At 44.4% G+C, this 23504-nt stretch overlaps 1 protein-coding gene across 1 annotated transcript in view; it reads left to right on the top strand.

The window, feature by feature from the left end:
- OTOG (otogelin) overlaps positions 1-23504 on the top strand; it is a 206966-nt gene that overhangs the window by 46710 nt on the left and 136752 nt on the right. The window contains exons 11-15 of the mRNA XM_090032569.1: positions 1304-1413; positions 1911-2036; positions 3489-3597; positions 7819-7865; positions 10110-10255. Coding sequence (XP_089888695.1) covers positions 1304-1413; positions 1911-2036; positions 3489-3597; positions 7819-7865; positions 10110-10255 — 538 coding nt within the window. The remainder of the gene's footprint in view (positions 1-1303; positions 1414-1910; positions 2037-3488; positions 3598-7818; positions 7866-10109; positions 10256-23504) is intronic.

Raw genomic sequence — 23504 nt, 5'->3', positions numbered from 1 at the left:
GGTCTTCCCAAGCTACCACCTAACCCAGTCTGCCATGGCTGGATGGAATGTTATTATAAAGGTAAGGTGAATGCCCTCTGGGATTGGGGTGAGACCTTTGGTGCCACTTTTTTCTCCTGGTGCTTGTCTTTCTGTTTTAGGCCAATTGACATTAAATGCATGCACCCCAAAATCATTCTTCAGGCCCTTCCATAACTTAAGTAGAGTCTCATGCCCCAGTGGCACCAGTTGTGGCCTGCTAATGCTTATTGTGACCTCCAGCATCCCCCAATAGTCACGCCCATGCCTCTCAGGTGTTACTCAAACTCCATTGGTGGAGGCTTCCAGCCCAGATGATATGTTCTACCTACTCAGGTCCCTAGCCCCTATTTCAGCCTCCAGACCTCCCCTGGGCTTCAGCCCCACTGGCCAGATTTCAGCCCTCTTGTCTTTGGCTGTAACCCTTGGCCTTAGCTCACTATCTCTAGCCTCTGCTTCTTGGATTTAGCCTCCTTTGCACCCCTGCTCCGTTCAGGGTTCAAGAGGCAGAATGCCCCAGGCACTGTACTGTGTGGCCTCCACTATGCCTTTTATAGCCAATCCCAAACCTCCAGTAAAATTCAGCAAACTTCTGACCACCAAGAGAGACAAGTCCAAAATGTACCCTGCTGGGAGAACAGAATGCAGTCCTTCCTGTAGAGCTTGTAGCCGTCAATATACGCTGCCCAATCGTGTGTTGTCCCACCAGTGTCAACCCTACAAGGTCAAAGTCCTCGTCTATCAGGAGAGCCAGTTCCTCCTGTCTGTTGCCCATGCTTCTGGTGTTCCCGTAAAGCCACCTGAGTTCCCCTCTGGTTGCCTCAGGTTTTCTGTCACTATGCAAGTATAGTGGGCATTGGTGCTCATCTTATATGGTGCTTTCTTTCATCTTAGTATTTTTTTTCTTGAGAATTTCTTTTAACTTTAAAAAAAAAAAAAAAAAAAAAAAGGTCAAGAACCCAGTTCTCTCAATGTTTTATGCTACTATAAACCTGTTACCTTTTAAAAGAGTTGTTCCTAATTTATATGGCCATGGGATTAGATCAAAATGAAGACTAAGGCATGTTGATCAGCAGCCTCCAAAGCAAGGTAGAATACTTATCTGCCTAAGAATTTTAGGTCATTTAACCAACCCAGTAGTTCAAAATGTTATTTGTATAAAACCAAAGAGAATATGTTAATTGCCGAAACAATACAGGGGTTAGAAAATCGGTAAAGCTTTGGTTACGCATTTGTAAGACTGTAGGGAGAAACTAATGTCATAGTAATTTTTATTTTGTATAAGGTCAGCATCTGATAATGGAACCTGGTGTCGAGCATTAACTGAATATGCCAGGGCCTGTGCCCATGCAGGAAAACCCCTTCACAGGTGGCGGACACACTTTCAGCAATGTGGTATGCAGACTTTTATGTACTTTAGGGATACTGCTGGATAGGCATATTTTGATTATGTGCAGCATAGCCATTGGTTGCACTTCAGTGTCTGATTTAATATCCATATTTAGTCTTTACTTAAGAATCCTTCATTATTAATGGTTTGATATAAATGTAAGGTATTAATAAAATGTGTGGCAAATGTTAAATTCTTTTTAAAATCACTTTAGAATATCTTAAACACTAGCCCATATGGAAATATTGTAGGTCTTTCTCAAGAAATTCTTTGGCTAAGTCCACTGTTTCAAATATTGATCAAAAGTCCTTTGATTCCTAAACTATAAACAATTGTGGAAAAAAGCATCAACATATTCATTAATACTTGGACAATTTATTAGGGCAAATCTCAAACTTATTTAGCAAAAAGGAAGCTATCTGAAAGCAACATGAATGATATTTTCTTGCACTGAGGTGGTAGCATAATGCCTTTCCATTTCTCAGCCTGTTTCATTTTTCAGTTATTACCTGTGATGAACAGTTCACCTACAATGAATGCATCAACTGTTGTCCGGTTTCATGCCAGCAAAAAACACAATGTATTGATAGTGAGCTTCCCTGTGTCGATGGATGTTACTGTCCAGATGGTAATACAGCTTTGTTTCTCAAATATTTTTATTCTATTGCTAAATTTGACCTCAGAAATATGTGGGACATGAGAGGATCTAATGGAGCCAGGAGACATTATAAGGCAGTTTGAGGTTTTAGGTATTCCCTTGCATAGGAAACCAATTGTGCCCACTGTGGACAGCAGCCTCCTTTCCCTTTCAGGTAGAGATGTCCCTTCCCTTCCCTTCCCTCTTCATGCAGTCAGTAGGAGAGCTGAACCCTTAGTGTCACAATACAGCTGCAGGACATCGCACCCAGGCCACCTCTGACCTGCCACTTCCAGACAGTAGAGTTCTGTCTCTCCAACTAGACTGGCTGCTCCATGTTCAAGAGTGGTTGTTGTTGGAGTGGGAATGGTGCATGGTGGGATGCCTGAAGGACTGCATAGCTACCTTATCACAGGACTCTGGCCAGACACAAACATGCTCCGTGGTATCCTGGGAGAAAGTGATAGTGAATTTCTCTCTCACACTTTGACAGCATTTGACCTAGAATAATGAACACACACATCTGTAAATGTTGATTTAGGCACTGGACAAAGTGTTTTCTCTCACGCGAAGTATGTTGTGTCTCCAACGGGCTGTAGTGGCTGCTACTTATCCCCATAGTGGAGGCTGTCTTTAGATATGGAAAGACATCACAGCATTAGTTAGGCTCATTTCAAATTATTAAGCCCTTTCTTGTAACCAAGAGATTAGAAACTTTTAAAATGAAAACTAAGACTTTGATAACATCACATGATTGAGAGCCAGAGTCCTCAATGTATGCTTTGCATGTCTGTGTGTCAGCTCTGTATACATGCTGAAAGGCAACATTTTATCTTTATTCTCCAGTTACTACTGCCATTTACAGGATATGCGATTCTGCCTACCCTTCTAGATTGGAAGGGTAAATAGACAGAATAGGGTGGTGTTGCTCCATAAATCTTAAAGGTAGTGTTCTAGCTAATATCTTACAGGTTTGTAAATGTAATCAGTTTTGGTATTTGTTTAGCTTCCAGTAGGCTACTTATGTTTTTCAGTCCTTGGCTCAGTACTGGAATAATATTAAATTGAGTGTACGTTAAAATTGTAAAATAAATAGCAAACAATACATTGAAGTATGTGGTTGGGCATCAAGAGTATAAAAAATGGGCATTTAACGCCACCAAAATCTATCAAACATTGAAATGAAGTAGCATAACTTTCAAAGCTGTAAATGCCCTGGAACTGACAATGACTTCAGTGACAATTTGGGGATCAAGTCATTAAGTTAAATATTAATTTTGTTCTGACAAATGAAAAAAATCCTTTGAAATAATAGTCTAAAGCTTAATTATTTCACAGGTGCAGAAGTTTTACTATTAGACATACTAGTTAACCAAAGAATGCTCTTTCAGCTGTACTTGGAGATTATTTACAATTCCTTTTCATGTTGGATTATTTTTCTAGGTCTAATTTATGAGAATGGACTGTGTGTCAACCCAACAGAATGTCCTTGTGACTACCATGGAAGTTTCTATAAAATGGGCTCTGTGGTGCATGAAGAGTGTAATAACTGGTTAGTCCCTTCACTTTTCTTACAACATACCTGATTTAGTTAGTTGATCTTTCTTATGCTATAGTTTTTAAAATTATAATCAATTGTCTATAATGTATTTCCTTCTCACCATATTTGCTTGAATCCAAGGCAAGTTCCCCTCCCCCAGACAAAATAGCAGGGAAAAAAGTCTCATCTTAGATTTAAGTACCAACCTGGAGTAGGCAGTGGGTCAGCTCCAGATTTGGCCCTGGGCTTCTGGGGCCAGAACTGAGCTGTTGCCTGCCCCCATCTGGAGTGGCTTGTTTGGGTTGGGGGGAGAGGTTGCAGGATGGTGGGGAAACCTGCCCCCCCCCCCATCCAGCTGCTTCTTTTCCCCCTTTACCTTCTGATTTGGCTCTAGGAGCTGATGCTACCTCTCCCTGTCTGGCTTGGGCTAAGGTCAGACCAGGGATGCTGTTGCTTCTGGCTGTCCCAGAGCCGGAGCAGTCTGCCACTGCTTTTCCTGCAGCAATTGGGAGGGGAGGTGGGAGGAATTTAAAATGATCTTCTATTGATTAGATTTGCAACATTGAAAATTATAATATACTTATCATTTTCCATGCATAGAATCTAAATATTGTAGGCATTGTCCTAAGTTTGAAGCTGTCTTGGATTTGGGTAAATATGGTATTTTGAGACCATGAGTTTATTCTTAGATTATGTAAATATATTAGAACAATATAAAGATGAGTGACAGTATTTTCCTCCATATCATAGATTTGGGAAGTGACTTACTGCATCATTCTACATTGAAAAAAGGATACTCCTGACTGCTATAATTAAAATGCTGTGTTGATTTAGGCATTCCATAACTGCATATACTGCTTTCCACACTTAAAAAAATGCAGAAGAAATGGATGCTGATAGATCAGGTGTGGGCAAAATACGGCCCACGGGCCAGATGCAGCCCGTGAGGCCATTCTATCCTACCTGTGGAGCCCCTAAAAATGTAGAAAATTAACATTCTCTGCCCTTGGTTCCTGTCAAAAATGAAAGGAGCCAAGGGCAGTGGGACCCAGGGAAAGCCTGGCGGGCTCCAACAACAGTGGGCCCACCTGGCCCTACCCCCCAGCTGGGGCTTCTGCCCTGGAAGCATGTAGTGCTGGAACCCCAGGTAAGCTGGGGGGGGGAGGAAGAAAGGTGGTGGGGAGACCCTGGGCATGAAAGGAGCGTGGCGAGGGGAAGCGGTCCCTTCCTTGTCCCATGCCTGGTGCCTTGTGCTGCAGCTGCCCGCAGTTTCATAGTTTCATAGAGTCGGAAGGGACCTAGGTAGATCATCTAGTCCGACCCCCTGCCTTGGCAGGAAAGAGCACCGGGGTCAGATGACCCCGGCAAGGTGCTCATCTAACTTCCTTTTAAAAATCCCCAGGCTAGGAGCCTGCACCACTTCCCCTGGAAGCCGGTTCCAGGCCCTAGCCGCCCTGACTGTGAAGTAGCGCCTCCTAATATCTAATCTAAACTTACCCTCCGCCAGTTTGTGACCGTTATTCCTGGTCACTCCTGGCAGCGCACGGGGGAACAGGGACTCCCCCAATACCTGCTGATCCCCCCTGACCAGTTTGTAGCAGGCCACAAGGTCCCCCCTTAACCTTCTCTTGTGGAGGCTAAACAGGTTCAGGTCCTGTAGCCTCTCCTCATAAGGCCTGCCCTGCTGACCCTTGATCATACGAGTGGCCCTCCTCTGAACTCTTTCCATATCGTCCACGTCCCTCTTGAAGTGTGGCGCCCAGAACTGGACGCAGTACTCCAGCTGTGGCCTGACCAGTGCCGCATAGAGGGGGAGGATCACCTCCCTGGACCTGCTCGAGATGCATCTGTGGATGCATGACAGGGTACGGTTGGCCTTCTTGACTGCCTCCCCACACTGCCGGCCCATGTTCATCGTGGAGTCAATGACGACTCCAAGATCCTTTTCCGTCTCCGTGCTGGCAAGAGGGGAGTTCCCCAACCTGTAAGTGTGGTGCCGGTTCTTCCTCCCCATGTGCAACACCTTGCACTTATCAGTGTTAAACCCCATCCTATTCTCATCCGCCCACCGTTGCAACCAGTCTGTGTGGGGATACCTGTGCCTGCTCCAGACAGACAAGTGCAGGCTGCGAGTGGCTGCAGTGTGGGGTACTGGCCATGGGGCGGGGGAGGGGCCACTTTTCCTCCCGCACTCAGCTTTTTCCTGGGTTCCTTCCCTGCATGGAGAAAAGCAGCCCCTCCCCCACCCTGTGGCTGGAGCTCCCTGCTGCAGGCACTCACAGTCCATGTGGGGCTGTCCAGAGCAGGCACAGGCAGCCCCAGGTGGGCTGCGAGTGGCTGCAGTGTGGGGCATCAGGTATGGGGTAGAAGAGGGGCTGCTTTTCCCCCCCCCACACTCAGCACCACCTTGTAACTCGTCCCCACTACTAAGCTGGCAGTGGAGCCCAGTTACAAGCTGGTGCTGAGTGTGGGGAAAAAGGGCCCCTTGCTCACCGTGTGGTCAGTGCCCCATGCTGCAGCCACTTGCAGCCCACCTGGGACTGCCTGTACCTGCTCCAGACAGCCCCACATGGGCTGCAAGTGCCTGCAGCGGGGAGCGCTGGCCATGGGGTGGGCAAGGGGCCGCTTTTCCCTGCATTCAGCACCAGCTTCTTCCCTGCCAGCAAGCAGGGGGTCAGGGCTGTGCTCTGCCCCCCGCCTGTGCTGGGGGGGCACTGGGTGTGAGTGGGCAGGAAGCCAGTGGGAGCTTGGGGCTCACACCGGTGCCCCAGGGTCAATGCTGACAGGGCCCAGAGCAGGGCAGAGCAGGAGAGGGGGCAGGGTCCCAGTTGGCAGGGGATTTATGGAGCTGGGCCAGCTGCCCCCTCTCCTGCTGGTGCAGCCCAGCCTGTGCCCTGCTTTGGGCCCCACCGGTGCTGGCCCTGGGATGTTGGTCACAAGACACTGTGACATTGGTCCCAAGATGGTGACCAGGGGGTGGGGCACCTGTCAAGGGACGGGGCTATCCATGCAGCCCTCGACAGCCTGACAAAACTGGGTAAGCAGCCCTCTGCCCGAAATAATTGCCCGCCCCTGTGATAGATACAGCAAGCACCCTGTTATCAACAGTTTCTGAGCTACAATACAGTGGCATAATGAGGACAGAGTAACCAAAGCAGCTACTCTGGGCACCAAATGTGGGGTCAGGGCCCAGAGGGCAGATAGAAAGAAGCAGCTGCTCCCTTATCCATGCGATCACAACCTTCATCGTGTGGAGTGGTGGCAGCTGAAAGATAGGGCCCTGTGTGTGGCAGCTGTCCTGGGCATCTGGCCATGTCATTACATGTCTGCTACGTTTCCCAATCTACAATGACTATTTTAAATAATATTACGTAGCCAACAAGTGCTAGGTAATTCTCATTGCTGTTTCAGTTGTTCAGAGGAGCCTAACAATATAAATATTTAGAGTTAGTGTGAGCTCCTTAATTATCTTTTTAGTGAGTCTGAATCGAGAATCATAGAAAATGAGACTTCTTTCTTCCTTAAAACTCGATCCTATTTTGATATTTTTAGTAGAATTGTGCTGTATTGCTTTTAGTAAGGAGAGGTGATCAAGAATTGACCTCAGCTTTTCCCTTAGATTCAAACTAAGTCCAGTACAAAATGCCAAGTGCTGGGGAATGAGGAAGGAAGAATAACTGTTTGCTGTTATGTTTGTATCTCTTTATGTTCACAACTTCTCAGTATACAATGAAGAGCAAGTGCCATTGTGCTGTGAGGTATTTTATGAGATTCCCAACCTAATATTGAGCCGCCTAGAAGCTCAAATGAAATTTGAATAATAAATGTCCATATTTTAAAGTGGTTAAATCAAAATTCAATTTATGTGACTTTTTGGGGCTCAGTCATCTTTAGTTTTTACTAGTAAACTACCAAAGACAAAAAAGCAAGACTAGTTCTAGATTTTGTGGAAGTTTTATGCACAGTTACAGATGGGATTTCATCCAGTCATGTCTCCACTTTTAACCACCTCCCACCACTGCCCACAATTTCTGGATATGGTCACTGCCTGCCTGTTGCTGCAACATTACATTTCTCTCTGTTGTTTTTGAGAGACTTTCACAAGTCTCTGGTGATTTCTCCATGGAGCAGAAAACAAGGGAGTGGAGGTAAGGAACAACATTCTACACTTTTTCTAAAATAATATATTTTTTTAAAAAAAGTCAACTTTTGATTATATGTTTTTAATTTCAGTACTTGCATTGGAGGAAAGTGGATTTGTACAAATCTTACCTGTCCAGGTATGTCTAAAGGAACTGGTGTTATATTGTAAGCCTTAGTTTTTAAATCTGTTAATGATTAATTACAAGCAAATGCTGCCCTTAATGAGAAATCTTATTAAAATATGTTTATACAGTATTCATATGTATACACTTTTACATACAAACACAGAAGAATAGATAGTAAAGTAATCTTTGTAGCAGTTGCATTTCTCATTTTGTTCCATATGGCCTTACAGACCACTATGATATTTGTTACAGATGGCACTATCAGTTGTACCTACAGATAAACTATTTTTTTTTTCTCTGCATCCCCTCTGGGCTTGAAGTTTGCACGTAGGATGCTTGCCATGGATTTAGGAATATCTGAAGTCCCAGGCTGAAGAGTCTGGGAAGGAAGATACTTGCTGGTGGTAACACCATACAGACCTGAACAACTGAGCTCTGCTCAGTGGATGAAATTTGGAACTGGTTTGACTAATTTAGCCTGAGACACAAAATTTAGAAAGAAAAAAAGTGGGAAGTTCCCTTCAACATTATTGGCACTAGGGGAGGGTGTCAGAGCTTGTTCTGGGCTCTCTGAGTGCTGGTCTGGTATTGCAGTACCTCCAGGCCTGGTGTCTGTTTCCTCCTGGTGAACCAGCTGCATGTTTTCTTTTTTTTAAGAACCATATGCACACACACAAGCGCACACTCAAACACACACATACCTAAATGTTCCTATCAGTATGTGGCCAATATGGGCCATGTATTTTAGTCACACTTAGTGTTGGCAGCATTTAATCGGCTTCATACTTGGTTTCCATTATTGAGCACATGCTGCTTTTATCAGCAGTTTAATGATAGACAATGTATTTAATGAGGTTTCCTTATATGCGAAGGTAAGATGATTGATTTTTTTCTCCCCTCCCCCCATGCTGACTGGGGGTGGGGAAGACCTTGTCTTAGTATTTGAATAAATATGGTAATAATTCCCATTGCCTAATTGCCCTCATACCTAGAAGTTTCCTTTTAATATACCTAAAATTGCACTTGTTTCAGTTTAAGACTGTTTCTTCCTGCCCCCTGTGGATGCAGGGAGTATCTGTCATCATCTTTATAAGTCTTTCATGTATATAAAGAGTGCTATAACATTCCTTCTCAGTATTCCCTTCTCTGTATTAAATCCCAGTTCTTCCAAAATTTTCTCATGCCATGCTTTCTAGAGCTCTAATATTTGTTCTGTTCTGTCTTTCTTTAAATATGGTGTCTAAAACTGGACACAGTTCTCTAGGTGAGGTCTTACCAGTATAGATTCAGGTGTAAGAATTACTTCCCATAATTTCCATGTGACAGATGTTAACACATCCCAGGATGCCGTTGTTTTGTTTTGCAACAAGAGCTTACTGTTGACTCATAATTACCTTGTGGCTCTCTCTAATCCCCAGTAATAGGGGGTGTTTCCCTTTTTCTCATATGGCAGCCCTTCAGGTATAACTCATCCATGACAATATTCCAATCATGAACTATCCTACCAAGTCTCAGTGATTCCAATTAGATCATAATTTTTTATTTGTACTAGCAATGCCATTTCTTCCTGCTTATGCTTCATAACTCTTCCATTAATATATAAAAATCTTAGATAACTAGGGGATGGTCCTGGTAATTTGCATCGTACAACCTTGTTAAGACTCTCCATATTGCCTCCTCTTTCTTAGCCTTCATCCAGGTCACTGTGTACTTTATTTACCTGTGAACTTTTGTCTCCATCCCGTGTTGAACCTAGCTTAAGGTCTTCTCATTAGGTTAGGAAGTTTATATCCAAAGCAGGCCTTCCCTTTAAATGTTATTCTGGCACTTCCAACTTTTGAGACATAGCAACTTCTATCATTTTATTTTATCTTAGGCTTAGTGTGTATGTATGCGATCTTAAAAAAAACAAACCAACATGGGTAAGCAACAACAAAACTGTACAACCCTTTATGGTCTAAATCCTGAGAGCTGAGTCTGACAATATTGCCTGTAGGTCACTGATTGCTAATCTCCTGAGATAAATGGTTTTTAGTGGATTGCAAGCCAATTTTGAAGCTTAGTGGTCATATTTGTATAGAAATCTTTTGAGTCAGGCTACTGCACTCTATATTGCTAATATTTGATTACAGAGTGTGAATGCATTGACAAGTAAAGTAAAGTTATTGATCTCTATGACAATAATAAAAGCTTTTGAGTATTTACAACAAACATTTCTGTGGCATATTCAACGACTTATTTTCTTTTATATCCCAGCTGAATGCTCTGTCTCAGGAGACATTCACTTCATGACATTTGATGGGCGCAAGTACACTTTTCAAGCTTCCTGCCAGTATATTCTGGCAAAAAGCCTGACGTCTGGCAAGTTTACTGTGTCTTTGCAAAATGCTCCTTGTGGACAGGTAAGGTTTTACACCTTTTATTACCTGTATTAATTGAAGAAAAAAGACATGTTCAAGAAAACAAGAAAACCCCAAAATCCAACTACAGTGTAACACATAGAAAATTATAGCAATAATAGTTTTCTATAAGGCTTTGGTATATCTTATGGGAGTAAAGGGGGGTTGTAGAGAAATTTCCACATTTCTATTTCCTTTAAGAGGGTGGGACTGAGGCTTGGGAGTATGTTTTGAGGCTGTTGACTTCATTTGGGAAATACTTTAATGGTCTTTAGATTCAGCCCTGGGTGATGCTTAATAGTCTCTTTTGTATTTGTGGAGATGGCCTTAGTGTATAGCAAGCAATACAGTATAGCAGCAACTTAACATTTGCAGCTGGGCAGGTAATTCTCATTTGGTGTGTTTTTAGCAATTTGAAATATTTTTTGCTTTTACTGATGGAAAGAATTTTAGATATGTTTTTTAGAATGCTTCCTTTGGGCTTTGCTGCAGGTGTAGTGGTGATAGTGAGCTCTTCCAACAACTGAATTAAAAAAGCATATTTTGTATACATATACACACATGTATTTATATAGAGTTGATACATGGGGTTACTGTCAGTCAGTGGTCACCCACAAAAGATACTGAGAAGAGTGTCTGTTCTATTTGTGTGGAGTCATTCATGTGTGATGAATAAAGTTGGACAAACTTTTTATTATATATAATCATATACTAGTAATCTAACCCTGACAAATATAGACAACTGCCTAGATTTTTACTTTATATTGTGATATTGTTAGACTTTGCAATCCAGACAAAATTGGGTCACTTCTGCACTGATCCTCAAATAACTCTTTAAATTCTTTAGGAAGTGAGATTGGTGATTTAGGGTCAAACTGCATTTTTGAATGCATGCTTTTCTCATTGACTTCAGTAGGGGCTGCTTATGTACGCCCCAGGAAAGAATTTGGCCTGTTTTAGTGCTTCAGTACTATGCTAGAGTCACACTGCTAAAGGATCAGTGCTTCAGATGAGATTAGAAAAAGAAAAAATGCTGAGTTGGTGGCTACATATTCTAAAAACAATATGTAAAACTTGGTTTCCTGGTCAGATTCCAAGTGAGCCAGTTATAGTCTGGGCTCATTTTGATTTCACTTAAATTAGGGACAACTGTACAAGTGTCCTGAAGATTACATAAACTTCACTGATCTTATGGTTATTTGTATTCTTGTAGTCCCCAAACCATGCAAGACAATGTCCAAAGATATAGTCCTCTCCCTGAAGAGATTACAGTCCATTGTAATTACTCGTATACATTGAGGGAGATCAAATTCAGACTTTCTGTTCTAGTCTCTACTTCTGCTGTTCCCTCCAGTGATGATCTTCTCATTCACCCTCTGATCTTGACTTATAGTTTCATATTTAGTAGGGTTGGAAGGGACCTGAGCAGATCATCAAGTCTGACCCCCTGCCATGGCAGGAAAGAGTACTGGGGTCTTGTCTAGTCTTGTCTTAAAGACCCCCAGGGTAGGAGCTTTTTAGCAGTTGTTATTTCATCGTGGGGGAGACTGCAAGTGAATACTGCTTACACATGTTTGTAAAGCAATTTAGGATGTTATGGGATGACATATGAGTAGACAAATGTAAAATCATGAGGCTTACTCTTAAAAAAAAGTTTTGTATCCTAGTGATGTCTTCCCTTGTCAGATCAGTGCTGAAAGCTATTATTCTACATAAAGTATTTTTTCTGTGTACAAGGAGGTGGAGGAAGAGTAGTCATTAAACCCTGTGTGTGTGTTAGGGATTTATGTTAGAAGTTTGGGAGTGCTTCTCTCCACTTCAATGATTTGGTGGGGAAGTAGGAAGAACACAGACCAGATAGAGTGGAGACCAGTTTTTTAATAAGTTTTTTAAATGTTCATAACTGCCAGAAAACCAATGCCTAAGTCCCTTTCTGTGCTTACATACATTTGAAAAATATAGTGAAACAAAAGGGCCAGGCCTAACTGCCCAGTCAAGATCAATAAAGGTGGAAATGCTACAGTTTGCAGATAAATGGGAAGGCGCTGGGAATTTACATTCTGGGAGCAGGAGGATTGTTACAGCTTTAAATGAAGACCGATTGCAACTGACTGTTACCTCCTAGAGTTTAGAGAGGTTATAGTATACCTGCCACTTTGTATTTTGTGGGTGTGCACTTTTGTCTCATGTTAAACCTTGATTGGAACCTGCTTCAATTCTGTGGTGAGCTGGGGATCCCAAACCACTGCTAAGTTCAGTACTGTTATTTAGTACAGGTACTCCTCATATAATGTTGTCCCAGTTAATGTTGTTTTGTTATTATGTTGTTGATCTCTTAGAGAACATACTCATTTAAAGTCATGTAGTGTTCAGTTATAATGTTGTTTGGCTGCCGCCTGCTAGTATGTAACTACTGTGACGTAATTGGATTCTCTTAACATCATTTTGCTTGAAGTTGCATTTTTCAAGAACATAACCACAATATTAAGCAAGGAGCAACGTTCCCCCTAAGGTGCATGCGTGTGCAGCTGCGCACAACTAAAAGTGTGGGCACGCACAGCTTCTTCAAGGCCGCTCACTGGGAGAGGAGCCGAAGGTCAACTCCTATGCAAGGTGGGGGCGGGAACCTGGTGCAGGCTCTGCCGGCTCCGGGCAAGTGCTCCGCTCCCCTGCATCAGGCCTGGGGAGTGGAGCACTTCCCCAGAGCCGGTGGAGCCCATAGAGGCCCCTTGCCTCAGCCTCCATCCCTGCCTTGCCTCACCTCGGGCAGGCTGCTGCCTGCCCTAAATGAGGCTCCGCTGGCTCCGAGACACTGCTCCGCTTCCCCGCATGACCTTGGGGAGTGAGGAGGCATGTCGTGTCAGGGCCGGGGAGTGGAGCAGTGTCCTGGAGCCAGCAGATCCTCACTGGGGTAGGCAGCAGTTCCTCCTCAAGGTGAAGCAAGGCAGGGATGGAGGCTGGGGCGGGCTCTGCCAGCTCCAGGAAAGTGTTCCACTCGCCAGCCCTGATGCAGGGGAGCAGAGCACTTCTCTGGAGCTGGCGGAGCCCATGACAGCCCCCGGCTCCAGCCCCTGGCCTCCAGCCTCAGCTCCAGCCTCTGACCCTGGTCCTTGGCCCGAGCCTCTGGCCCCCAGCCTCTTGGCTCCAGCCCTCAGCTCCAGCTTCCAGCCCCAGCCTCTGGCCCCCATCCCTCAGCCCCCTTTGGTAAGTGTCCCACACCAGACTGAGGCGGTACGCTCACGGACCACTACTCCTTAGAGGGAACATTGGTAAGGAGTAACAGTACAAGGCTCAGTTTTTATTTCAAACATAGTTAAATGGAAATATAACAAAAATGGGAACATAAACATATATGCACAAGAGTATATAAATCTTCTTCTACAGGATACTGTTCTTTCCAAACAGTGTACAAAGTGTATTACCTTGCAGTGGTCAGTTCCCCTTGTGGACAAGAACTTGATTCAGTTGCTTTTATGGTGCTTTTACCATGCAGCTGGTTGATCTAGCTTTGTTGACCGTCCTTAGGCTGCAGAGCCATTTTAACAGTTCTTAAATCTTTTTTTTTCTTGACCTCTGGATCAGGGGCTTGTTTAAAGTATTGCTGTGTCCTAGTGATTTCTGGATGTCATAAACAGGCTTTTGGGGCAGGAAGGTATATGGCCACTCTAGTGTTTGTGGCGGTCCAGTACCAGGATCGTCCACTCTTACTTCATTGACTCCGGTACCAGGTGCAGGGTAGTTGGATCGGAAGATATGGCTCTGGGTCCAAGATGGGTATAAGTCTTACCTCAAGCATGAAGGAATGGAGAGTTCTAAGGTAGTGGAAAACCAGGGCTAGTATGATGTAAATCAAGAGTAACTCCAGTGAAGTCAAGGGAGTTACACCTGTGTAAAGTTAGTGAAAGGACAAGCAACTCAGTCAGTATAACAACAGTGGGGTTGCTGGGCTTCAATTAATTTGTTGGGTATTTTCAGCTGGCAGATAAAACTGCTTTACAGCCCCCTAGGGAACATTCACTTTCAATTTCTCTTATTATAAAAAAAAAAAAATCTAAATTGGAATCTAAAAGATTTCTGTTGCAGAAACTCGCATTTCTCAGTGGCTTGAGCTTTTTGTGCACTTTTTATTAAAATGCTTTTACTTTTTTTTTTGTTTTAACTTAGTCCCATTACATTCGACCAGACTAAAAAATGAAGAAAGAAAATACCTGAAGAGATTCTAGCTCTTTGAATCACAAAGACACTAGTCATCTAGCACCTTAGAGCTGGTGACATAAACAGTCATCAGGCAACAAGTGGTTTCAGAATGATGTGAAATTTTGTTTAAGCACTTTTTGGAAAGCAAATCAGACAAATGATCAGCACAGCTTAACCTTATCTGAGTTTCAAGTGACAACATGACTGGCTTTGTAGTTTCCATGATGAAAAGGATTCTGAATATAGGAATTTTTGTTAAGTGTCTACTGACAGAGATGCCCGTTTATGTGAAAATGTCTGCTGATAGTTGGCTGAGGCAATGCTATGAAAGATGCAATTCACCGGAACAGAGAATTGTCAGATAGTCTTTCTTCTTTAGAGTCAATTGCTGTGGATAACAAGCGTGCTGAGAATAGTGGTATATAATTAATGTATACAGCAGAGACTTGGGTCAGAATCCTGTTTCATTGTATGTGCTTTATTCAGTTTACCTAGCCATGAAAGTGCTGTTTTGGCACTTACATGCAGCTGGCAATTTGTCATGTGCACTGTATATGTGCAAGCATCCGATGCCTGTGAAGAGTAGGCTGTATTCTGGCCAGGCAGGTAAATGAATATGCATACATATACCTGGGTATGTGTAAGTCCCAAAATTGTAGTTGGGCCAAACTCTGTGACTGGTAAGAAGAAGGACCCTTCCATGCTTCAGCTCAGCAGCCTAGTAATTAGAGCACCTACCTAGAAGCATGCAGCCGAGGTTATAGGCTCCTCTTAACCAGATGGGGCTTGAATCTACATCTTTCCAAACTCCCAGAACACTGCTTTAATCACTGTGTATTCCCCACTTCCAGCCTCTTTCAGAAGCTGGCCTTCTGTGCAGCCAAGAGAGGGAGATGCATATGGCTGAGGAGAAAATAGCAAGCTCAAGAGTATCCTTCAGGAAGGTGGCTGCTACACTGGAAGAGAGGGAGCTCTGAATTTGAGCTAGGACTTTGCTCCCAGTGGGACATAAACCTCCTCACTGTCCTGTACCTGTTTTATCCAATGACTGTTAAATGCAAGGTGCAGTGTCTCAGCTTCAAGTGGAAGGCTGGAGAGGATGCTCAGTAATGCCTGATGTGTGGCTTGTTGTTTCATGTGCGGGTACAGCCCAGCTCTGATTCACTACATGGTACTTGGGAATTTGTCAGTGGCATGGCAGTATTAATTGCCTCTGCTCCCCACCACCAAATTTCTTGACCTGTGGGAAGCCCTGCGGGTCAGATGTCATGGATCCGCAGGCTGCATCAGTTCTGTGGATCAGAAGTTGAGCACCCCTGCCCTGAGCAGTAGGCTATTGCAAGTTCTCCCCCTCCCTGTTTATGCTGGATTAGAATTTCAAGACTTATGCTCAGGTGTGTATGCACAGATCCATGTACCTTCCCAGCCAGAAAGCAACCAGCTCTGCAAGTATAGTAGCTGTATGGATGCTTACACATTGACATATTCTTAAGTAAGTGCCAAAAATGGCTGTTAAACAGCTGGAAAAGTGCCATATGGGTGCATACAGTGAAACAGAATACTGCCTGTAAGCTTTTACCTGTTTGCTCTATGAGGAAACAAGTGGCCTTTATTTGAAAATGTATGGCTGAATGTTTAGCTAGTCTCTGAAAACATACATGCAGATTTTGTGGCACAGTCACTTTCATGTGCAAAATCTTGAAGTAAAGTGTACAAATACTGAAGTGTGTGTGGAAAGCAAGCATTTCTATCTACAGGCACCCAAAATACTTTTGAAGGGTCATGAAAATGGAATAAAGATTTGATTATTCCCATACACTACAGTTTTCACCTAAATAATAAATATGAATAATTGTGCATATATGCAGGCTAGATAAGTGTGTATAATATTTTGTTCACATCCATCTATATTTCACCAAATCACAAAATTACATTTCACAGTATAAAAATAAATGTGTACATTTTTATTAATTTAATTTATATTATAAATAAATAATCGTACATAATCTTGTTAACATTCTCACTCTGGGCATGGTTTGCACCAAAGGCTAGTAAAAATAGTAACTTCAGCATTAGTTTAAAAGTACTGTGTTTACTCAAAACCAATATGAGGTTTTTTTCCTCCTCAATTTAACATGGGAGGGAAGCCCCTTGTGTTGTATTTGAGTATGAGACAGTGGGGGGACAGGCAGTTGCTGTGGCTCTGGCTCCTGTCTCAGGGCTGTAGCTGCAGCTGCTTCCTGCTCTTTTGGTGCATCTTCTCCCCTGCCTGTCCTCACTGCAGCCTCAGGCCTGCCTCCCTCCTCTGCCTCTTCCTGTGCTTGCTCTCTGCCTGTCCCTTCACATCCAGGTTCCTCCATAGGCCTGGGGGCTCCAGGCGTGCCTTGCTTCATCCCCCAGTGGTCTGAGGAGTGGTGTGCTGCAGCTCCCCTTTATTATATTCTATACCCACATATGCACCTGACCTTGCTGTCTTGTCAGTTTCTTCAGGTGAACAGTTTTGTCCCATGTCCAGAAACCTTCCCTGCTTTGGAATGAAAATCTCAATCCAGTTTTCCTATTTCAGAGCTCTAACCACAGGGCCACATGGTTACAGTTTTTGTTTTCTATAGTAAACTCTTAATAATAAGTAGCCCCACTTCTGCTTTGCTATTTCAATGAGGTTACAGTGGTCTTGTATTGACTTCTCTACTGCTAGCTACAGATTCAAATATTTTGTGTTAATTTTCAGAATGGAATGGGATAATTTTTGGAATTTCTATGGCTTGAATTATTTGTCTAGTAACTATGAATTCCACGTGAACTATTCTAACACCTGGTTTGTGGCTAGCAGAAGCTATTATCCTGTTTTTGAAGTTTAAATCAACTTTGCAAATAATTGCTTCCATTTCAGTGGTAACTGGAAAAGCTTTCTCTTTTGAACTGTTTGTTAGGCAGTGTTTCTGATACCACTACCCGCTTAGATTAGAGGTAGTCAAATTTAAAACGTACTGCAATTTTCTAACAACTTTTCAGTATCTGCTCATGTTTTGTTGAGTAACTTTACTAGGAGCCAGCTTCTTTTTCCCTTGGTTTTCTTTTCCTTTTCATTTCTTAAACATTCCTGCTGAGCATCATTGAGAATTTAAATCCATATTGAAACAAAAGTAAAGTAGACAGTGTTACTGGTCAAGCTTCTACTGTATATGTTACAAGTTTCAGATAATTTTCTATAGTTCTGGATCTGGAACTTGTTTCTCTCTCAGTTCATTTCAGCTGCTGCTGATACAGATAAGGCTAGATATAGATCAGGGCTTGGCAACAGTTTTGGGCAGAGTACCAAAAACACTTGCCACCTTGACTTGTAAGATACTGGTGTGCTAGGGTCAGACAGTGAGGGAGCTCAAGGTGCCCAATCCTTATTGTATCAGCAGAGCTCCAGCCCCTTTCCCAGGGCCTGAGTGCCAAGCAAAATGCCTTCATGTGTCATGCTCTGGCATGCGTGCCAGGGGTTGTCTACCCCTGTTTATAGACCATTGGAAATTACTTGGACCTTGTTCTGTAGGGGTCTGTTTGTTAGTATAACTTGCTTCCTTGTCACAATTGTTTTCAATAATCTTGATTTTTATACCAGAGTAAGATTTTTTTTTTTATGCTGTTACCTAAAAGAGGGTCTTTTTTATTGTTTGTAGTCCTAGATAGAATATGTACTTATATTTTGTAGTTATGTTGAGTTTATATGCTCTACATATTATTTACCTGGCCAAAGATGTCTTGAGTACAACCATTTCTGTGGTTTATGGTTTGTACCATAATTGTAATTTATAGTCTTTCCTTCATGCTTATCAAATTTACATCTGTACTGAAATTTGGTTTATTCATGATTTGCTAGAAATTTAACTCCTAAATTACTATATTTGCACACAGTTCCAAACTCTTTCTCTATGGTCAGCTGTAAGATATGTGTAGTGTGTTGGGTTTTTTTTAAGGAGCATATGAAGTAGGAGCAGAGGAGTGAAGGAGAATCCATATCAAAGAGTGAAGAAGAACTTTGCTAAACAATTAGCAAGGATTAACACCTAAAAACCACAGACTAAGGAGAGGAAATAATCAATACAATCAACTGTCCCAAGACAGAGACAATCAGTTGTACAAGCACCCATGTCATGAGTTTTGCCTGTCAGCAGCTAGAGGTGCAGGGCCCCAGAAGCCAGAACCCCTGCACTGATCTCCTCGACAGCTGGCAGGCTTTGTGGCCACAGCAGGGGCCACCATTCCTGCAGCTTTCACCTTGCTGTGCCTTAACACATACAGTGTCACCTATGTCACGAGTTTTGCTTGTCTGCAGCATGAGGTGCAGTTTCCCCCAAACCCCTGCGCCAATCTTCTTGAAACTTGGCAGGCTTTTGGCCTCATCAGGGGCTACCACCCCTGATGTTTTCACCCTCCTGTGGTGTAACACATACATGTGACATGAGTTTTGCTTTCAAGAATTTGGGGTGCAGTTCCCCCGAACCCCTGCACCAATCTTCTTGAAACTTGGCAGGCTCTATGCTCTCAGCAGAGGCTACTATCCCTGTGAGTTTCATCCAAATCAGATGAAAAACAACGAAGTTATAGATATTTCATTGATTTCCCCATTATACCCTATGGCCAGATCTCCGAAGCTTTTCTAAAGCGGTTCGGAAGCTCCAAACCACTTCGGAAAGCCTAAAGAAGCCAGCACTTCGATCTGGATGTGCTGCTTCAGATGTCGAAGCGTCCAGAGCTTCTCCAGATCCGAAGCATGGTCTGAAGCCTTGCACAGCCCTAATTGATAATGCCTTGATACTACCATTTCCTATATAGAAAGGGAATGGGCAAACTCTGTTCTGCACACTTCAAAAATCCCATGCAGTATACCAGAATAAAAATTAAAGTGATAAAAATTAAAGTGTTCTGCATCAGCAAGGAGTGTGTCCCAAAGTACTTCCATCCTCCAACAGGAAGTATACTGTGGGAGTGGATGGATGAACAATTATACCATTTTAAAGAGGGAGAGAGTTACCGCTTGTGTGTGTCAGATCTGTTGTAATTATTTTCTTTGTCTAATCCTGCCCACAGAAATTAAACTAAACCATGTTAATTTAGCCCTGTTTCATTCAGGGAAGTTAATCCATTTTACTGTAGGGTACGAGTGGACAGGTGGAATAGTTATAGTAGATTTTATTGAACCACGGTTAATGTCCATTTCCTTTAAAACAGTAGAATTATGTGTCTGTCCACATCCTTTGACTCTCATGTACAAAATGTGTTACTTAGGCCCTTTCTACACATAGGTGTTGTACAGTTAACTGGTTAATAGTGTAATTACCTGGCGAGCAGCTACATGTGCAAAGTAGCTATCACAAGAAAAAGCTCCAACCAGCTATAAAGTTAGACTTCAAAAATGTGTACTAGCTTTATAGTTGGTTGCTATTGAGTTATAACTGGCAGATGGAGCTGGGTCTCCCCTTTGGCTGAGAGCCCTGTCAATTAATGGGGCTCCCAGCTACAGGGGTGTACCATGTTCAGCTTCAAACCCCTGAGTACTATGGATCATGGCAGTGATCCTTGGGGCTGGAGGACCAATTGTGTGAATCATGCATTAGATCCCATCATGCCTTTGCCTGTACATGTAGAGGGGGGGCCTCATGTACATTAGAATGTCATTAAAATATACTGTGAAAACAGGGGTAAGATAAAGAAGTCATAGCAGGTCATTTGTTCCATCATCCTGCCAATCCAGAATTGACCCCTAGAGTACGTTTCTAGTTCTTTGTCTGTTCATAAAGTGCTGATTAATTAATTTCATTCTTCTGAGAAGAAGCCTGATGTTTATTTGACATTATTAGTCATTTTCTAGTCATTCTCCCAGTTGCTGTTTCTTTTTTTCTAACGGAAGGCTGAACACATTCATTCATATACTTTCAAAAGAAGAGGTAGATAACTATTGACTAGTGTTAATCATTGGTGTGGATAGTTGCTAGCTTATTTAGCATAGGTGTGTCTGTAACTGTGATACGTTAGATAAATTTAGTGTTCAATAGATTTGAACCCATGCTAGTGTCCACCTGTTCGGTGAGGTGTCTAGTTGTAGTTCATTTTACTGTAATATAAAACGCATAGAAATATTAAGTAGCTCAAAACTTGTTTCAGGTACCAGCTGGTTTCAGTGGTTGCTTTAGGGTTTGTCTTACACTGTCTGGTTTCTGTTTCTTTGCGTGTATTTCTTTCTTGAACTTTATAAATGTGGGCCAGGCATATTTTGGCATGTCTAATTTGGATCTTGGGAATGTTCCCCATTGAAACGGCTATTGGAAACTAGCCATAGATACAAACTGCATAAGCACAAATCTTCATTTGACCAGCTTTAGACCTGAATACATACATTCTGAAGTCCAAAGCAAAGATTAAGATTCAGGAAAACTTTTCTGACAGAGAACTCCTAAACAGCTTTTGAAAATCTGATAACTATGTGGAGGAGCTCCAGGCCACAGTCCAGAGACTGCGTGCCATCAGGGACTGCGAGCAGGAGATAGACTCCTACTGCCAGGCCCTCTCTCCCGGGAGCCGCAGGGGAGAGCTCCGTCTCCCTCCACGACTAAGGAGGACTCTGGGACCTCCCGCTCTGCCCAGTCAGGGGCATGGACCAAGGTGGTCAAGGGCCCGAAGGCTTGCCGCACCAAGGGCCCTCCCTCGCCGGAGCTTAGCAACAGGTTTGCACCTCTTGCAGCCCCAGCAGAGACTGCTCAGTTGCCGGCTCCTGCAGGCAACCCAGGGTCAACCACAGCTACTGGCCCCGCTCTACCCAAACAAAGCGAAAGGTGTTTGTTGTGGGAGACTCCATCCTGTGGGGCACTGAGGGGGCAATCTGCCGCCCCGACCCCTTAGCCCGGGAAGTCTGCTGCTTCCCGGGGGCCCGCATCTAAGACATTACGGAGAGGATCCCGCAGCTCTTCTGGCCCACAGACCACTACCCCATGCTCCTTATTCACGTGGGCACCAATGACACGGCTCGGAGCACCCCCAGCCAGGTCATGAGGTGCTACAGGGAGTTGGGAGCGGGGCTTAGGGGTCTGGGAGCTCAGTTGGTGTTTTCATCGATCCTCCCAGTCTCGGGCTATGGGCTGAGGAGGGAGAGGGGGATCCACGCAGTGAACCAAAGACTGCGGCACTGGTGTCATCGGGAAGGCTTTGGCTTCCATGACCACAGCCCGCTCTTTGGCGAGAGAGGCAGCGAGCTGCTGGGAAGACATGGCCTCCACCTCTCTCCCCTGGGGAGGAGGCTCTTCTCAGCCAGGCTGGCTGACCTGCTCCACCAGGCTTTAAACTAAGCCCGCTGGGGGATGGGGGGACTACTGCCACTGCTGGCCCACTGAGTGACCCTTGCAAAGCCAGCAGACCAAGGCAGTTAAGGGAGCCCACCCCTGCCTCAGCCCTGGCACAATCTGTGGGCAAGGCAAGAGCCCCCAAGGGGACACTTGCCTGCCTGTACACTAATGCCAGGAGCCGGGGCAACAAGCAGAATGAGCTCGTCCTCCTGCTCAGTGCAAAGAAATACGATGTCATTGGGATAACAGAGACCTGGTGGGACTCCACCCGTGACTGGACCACGGGTATAGAGGGCTATACCCTGTACAGGAGGGATCGTGTTGACAAAAGGGGCGGGGGTGTAGCTCTCTATGTCAAGGAAAGCTACATGTCCCTGCAAGCTGATGTTGGCGACTGGCATGGACAGCTAGAGACCCTCTGGGTAAAAATTCGTGGGGAATACGGCACAGGGGACACAACGGTGGGAGTCTACTACAGACCTCCCACTCAAAGTCCTGAGCTTGACCAGGAGTTCGCCCGGGAACTGACTGAGGCCGCTTGCTCCAGGACCTTGGTTGTCATGGGTGACTTCAATTACCCGGACATCTCGTGGGAAGATCACTCAGCAAAATCTGAGCAGTCGCAAAGCTTTCTCTTGTGCGTAGATGACCTCTACCTGACTCAAGAAGTCTATGGGCCAATGAGAGGCAAAGCGCTGCTCGACTTGGTACTGGCTATGCGGGATGACCTAATCGGCGACCTAGTGATCGATGGGAAGCTGGGTGACAGCAACCATGAGCTGATCACCTTCACCATCCGCCGTAAAGCTGGCAAGTCAGTCAGCAACACGGAAGTCCTTGACTTCAGAAAAGCCAACTTTGACAAGCTCAAGAGGCTAGTCGGTCAGGCCCTCAGGGACCGTGACCCCAGGGAGATGGGAGTTCAAGAGGAGTGGTTGCTCCTCAAGGAAGCGATCCTCAATGCACAAGCTAAATCTATTCCAACACGGAGGAAAGGCAGCAAGAAGGCACAGCAGCCCCCCTGGCTCTCCAGGGACCTAGCGGACCTCCTGTGGCTTAAAAGGAAAGCCTACAAAGGATGGAGGATGGGATTCACCTCCAAGGAGGATTACTCTGCGTTGGTCCGGTCCTGCAGGAAGCAAACCAGAAAAGCCAAGGCTGCAGCTGAACTCCAACTAGCTTCAGGCATCAAGGACAACAAAAAGTCCTTTTTCAGATACGTGGGGAGCCAGAGGAAAAGCAAGGGCAACGTTGGACCCCTGCTAAACCAGATGGGGCAACTGGGAACTGACGCCCAGGAAAATGCCAACCTATTAAATAGGTACTTTGCGTCAGTCTTTCATCAGTCACATGGGATGCCCATGCCTGCTATGGGACAGGGATATCTGGGTGATGGGGGATCCCCTACCCTCCATAAATGCTGACCTCGTGAAGGAACACCTTGAGAAGCTGGATACCTTCAAGTCAGCTGGCCCTGACAATCTGCACCCCAGGGTACTCAAGGAGCTGGCGAGCGTCATAGCCCAGCCCCTGGCATGGATCTTTGAAAACTCCTGGCGCTCTGGTGTAGTGCCCGAAGACTGGAAGAAGGCCAATGTGGTGCCGATCTTCAAGAAAGGGAGGAGAGTGGATCTGGCTAACTACAGGCCTATTAGCCTGACTTCTATCCTGGGGAAGATCTTAGAAAAGTTTATTAAGGAGGCCATCCTTGAGGGACTGGCCCA

Source organism: Crocodylus siamensis, chromosome 2 (genome assembly GCF_052110815.1).
Source record: "Crocodylus siamensis isolate JL-2025a chromosome 2, ASM5211081v1, whole genome shotgun sequence".
In the NCBI taxonomy this organism is placed as follows: Eukaryota; Metazoa; Chordata; order Crocodylia; family Crocodylidae; genus Crocodylus; species Crocodylus siamensis.
Note: the sequence above shows the minus strand (reverse complement) of the source record. Positions and strands in the feature narration are given on the sequence as shown.